This window comes from Eurytemora carolleeae, unplaced genomic scaffold, assembly GCF_000591075.1.
Source record: "Eurytemora carolleeae unplaced genomic scaffold, Eaff_2.0 scaffold183, whole genome shotgun sequence".
NCBI lineage: Eukaryota > Metazoa > Arthropoda > Copepoda > Calanoida > Temoridae > Eurytemora > Eurytemora carolleeae.
This window is the reverse complement of record NW_019396403.1, coordinates 179,041-182,817: the sequence shown is the minus strand read 5'-3', so window position 1 is coordinate 182,817 and position 3,777 is coordinate 179,041. Positions and strand designations below refer to the sequence as shown.

Below are 3,777 nucleotides of genomic sequence, written 5' to 3'. Positions count from 1 at the left end.
TATAATTGAATATGCATGTTGTTTGTGCAGATTATATAATTGAATATGCATGTTGTTTGTGCAGATTATATAATTGAATATGCATGTTGTTTGTGCAGATTATAATTGAATATGCATGTTGTTTGTGCAGATTATAATCGAATATGCATGTTGTTTGTGCAGATTATAATCGAATATGCATGTTTTTAAGTGATTGACTTAGATTTTGTACATCATTTATTAACTTATTCACACCGCTGTATAGTTTATGACGATATTTTATCGTATTTTTGATTCAATTATTTACTCGTGTTTTCGTTTAATAAAGTTTATGAGAAGAATTTATTTTCTTATTTAATTATCTACAATGAGAACCATAACACTGTGGAATAGAACGATGACATTAAAACAATCTGTGTTTTGATGTTGTTTTTTTTATCAAACTATGTAGCATAGAAATCCCTTGTTAAGTAAAATGGGTTTGTTTATACTGCACAATTGCTTTGTCTCATGCTCACATGGACTATTTGAAATATAAATTCGAGTCTAAAAGTTGACTTCCTATTTCAGAGCTTTTGTTGTTTTTACCCGGATCTAGAAAATAAAATCAGCTTTTGGATCATCTCGAACATAAAAGAAAGCATATTTTTTTTTTTTAATGTTAAAAATAAGAATATTGATCTCAGAATAAAGTGTTAAACATTTTTTATCCTACATGTCTAATTAAAAAAACCAGTAAATTATTCAGTCTCACTTTGCAGGTTTTTGTTGAGACTAGTGGATTTAGACGGGAGACTGAGATTTGAAAACGCGGATAGAGATGCATCTTGATTATGTAATATTTATGTTAATTGTACAAATACGAATAAAATATTTCCTTGGCCAGTACATAACTCTGTTATTAGCATGCTCCTGGGGTAGAGTATTGTAATACCAGTTGTACCTTAATATAAATGTTATTACACAATTTCTCTACAGGAAAGGGAAAGGTTGTTTTCAAACTTTTGACAAAACTTTCAGCATTTCAACCCCCCCCCCCTTTGAACATCCATAAATGTACTATGCATAAAGACTGTTTGTATCTGAAGCAAGGAGATGATCCGGAAATGAAACGGAAACAAAATATTTTTAATATTTTTACAAAAAAATATTGGAATGAACATGACATTCAAATATCTAAAATGTTTTTGAAATAAAATATTTTGAATTAAACTGCTTGATATGAATGACCTATCCCAGAAGTCAAAGGTAGAATATTAATATTACAAGACAACTAAAATTAATCCATGTTGATATAATTATTAAAGCCTACTTGTCATTGCAAAGATTGTAGGTTAGAGCTGCAGGCATATGGATCTTCCACTGCAACATTTTACTCCCAAGAATTGTATCTCTGAATAACATTCATAAACAAACATTTCACTTATTTTATAAAAAAGGAATTTTTGCCACAAACTCAAATTTTCTAATCCCTATATCTTTGCAACCAGATGGTGTAAATCTTTAATATTGCAAACTTAGGCTACTTGATCTAAAGTTTGAAATATCAAAATCAGAGTTTGTGACAAAAACTTAGTTCCTTTGTGTTAACTTGAAACTTGAAATTAAACTTTAAATTATTCTTGCGTATGTTTTAACTGTGCAAATACATTTGAATAGGTCCAGGGTAAAATATTTATACATTTTTTATCTTTTTTCTGACAGATTGACAGTAATGACAACCCATGTTCTCTATACGACTTCCTTACTAAACTAAACTACACTGTACGTTCATACAATATATAAAAAGAGTATTGTACATGTATGTACATATATGTACAATACATTTTTTATCTTTTTTCTGACAGATTGACAGTAATGACAACCCATGTTCTCTATACGACTTCCTTACTAAACTAAACTACACTGTACGTTCAGACAATATATAAAAAGAGTATTGTACATGTATGTACATATATGTACAATCCTCCATAGAATGCTGTGAGAGCTGTAAGCTGTAGTGGAGGCCTCTGAAGACAGTACAGAGAACAATTATTTTTTAATTAAATTTTTGACCAAAGCAGATTTTAAAAGTCATTAGAAAATTGAATAGGTATAAAAAAGAATCAATTTGTTAATCTTTACGAAATTAATTTTATAGAATTACTTAGGTCCAGCTTCCACCAGGAGAACTTTAGTGTTTTCATCCTCAGTTAATCTATTAGATAGAACACAGCCTGCAGAACCTGCTCCAACCTAGTAAACATATACAGGGTGCACCCATAAACATGAGAATAAAGTGACCATGTTAAGATCGTCTTTGTCGATGATTTTTGATTTATTATCGTGATGTCTACTAAAAAAAACTATAATCCGAAGTGTATGTTTCGAATTTGGAATTTGTTTTTTTAAAATTAAATTTTGAGTAAATTCCCGTCTACAAAAAAGATTTTTTTTAGACTTATTACATCTCTTTTAAAGTAGGTATTACAATGCATCTTATTCATAACAAAGATGATCTTAAAGTTGTCACTTAATTCCCATGATTATTTGGACTCCTTGTGTCATAAAAATATATAATATTTATCTATCAGATAGACCGCGTTCTGCAGACAGAGTCCTAAACATAGTTTCTGTCAATTACTTACTCCATTAACATATAATCTGGAAACTAGTGCTTTTCAACTTTGAAATCTTTTTAATGATGCCGGTCCTGTAAAAATCAGAAATCCTAACAGTTCAATGATCTGGATTACAGAGAAAGACGATTTTAAATCTAGAAAGTAGTGTAATCTTATTTTGCTGCTAAGAAATATACTAGAAGTTCATAATTATGTGTATTAAAATAGTGTCCAAATTTCCCAAATAAACTCTAATTCTATCTAGAAAAATGCAACAAAAATATAGAACAAAAATTAATTTAATATTTACTCACCACAATTTTGTCAAACTCTAATTTGTCCCAACCAGACACCCCCCTGGTCCCTTTATACAACACCGTCTTGACACCTAGCAACCTACTCAACCCTAGCATTCTTTAGAAGTAAAATATACGATTATCCAATAGGAGTTCAACACTTTGTAGTAGTCTAACTTCGGCTTTGAGATTGGCTGATTTCGTAATCTTTCAGAGTTAAGAAAATTTAGCCTAATTCCAACTTGAAACATTGCATCAAAAGTAAGAAAATAAATTTAATAAAATTATCACTGTTTATTTTGGCACTTTTGGAAAAAAATTATTTCAAAAACATAGAACTGTATATTTTTAATTGTAATACTCAAAGTCATGTATCTTAAAAGATTTACTTCAGCTTCTGGAAGGAATGTTAATTATACTGAGCAGAAAGGATTGAAATTTATGTGTATTTAAACTAGGGTTTCCATTTTTTTCGGATCAATGCCTTAAGTACGGAACCAAGCATTTAACAATTTTAGAAATAAAATAACTGGTTTTTAAATAAATCTACTCCTACGCAGAGCTTGGTGTGACATTTCGAAAAAAGTTTACTGGATGATTATTCAATATAACTTTTATTCTGAATAATCGTAAACTTTTATCAGCAGGTCACACACAGCTCTCCGAAGCATTTAAGGGGAAGATTTATTCTTAATTCGGTTAAAAAAGTTTCCGCGGTAAATTTCCAAAAGTTTTTAATGGTTTGTCATACTTAAGAGCTTCAGGAAAAAAAAAATAGAAACCCTAATTTAAACCTCGTTATTAGAGGAAATATATAATTATAATATGCTTTTATTGTCACCAAAATATTTTGACTGATATTTTCTAAACTTGATTGTAGATAGATAGATAGATCTATAAAC

The 3,777-nt window shown here is 29.4% G+C and overlaps 1 protein-coding gene across 1 annotated transcript in view; it reads right to left on the bottom strand.

Annotated features, from left to right (window-relative positions):
• The window catches only part of LOC111702573 (choline dehydrogenase, mitochondrial), a 15,106-nt gene extending 12,041 nt beyond the window's left edge, over positions 1–3,065 (bottom strand). Inside the window, exons 1-4 of the mRNA XM_023474312.1 lie at positions 2,894–3,065; positions 2,126–2,214; positions 1,292–1,372; positions 812–922 (exon numbers count right to left, since the gene is read on the bottom strand). Coding sequence (XP_023330080.1) covers positions 812–922; positions 1,292–1,372; positions 2,126–2,214; positions 2,894–2,992 — 380 coding nt within the window. The 5' untranslated portion in view covers positions 2,993–3,065. The remainder of the gene's footprint in view (positions 1–811; positions 923–1,291; positions 1,373–2,125; positions 2,215–2,893) is intronic.
• Positions 3,066–3,777: the final 712 nt, after the last annotated feature.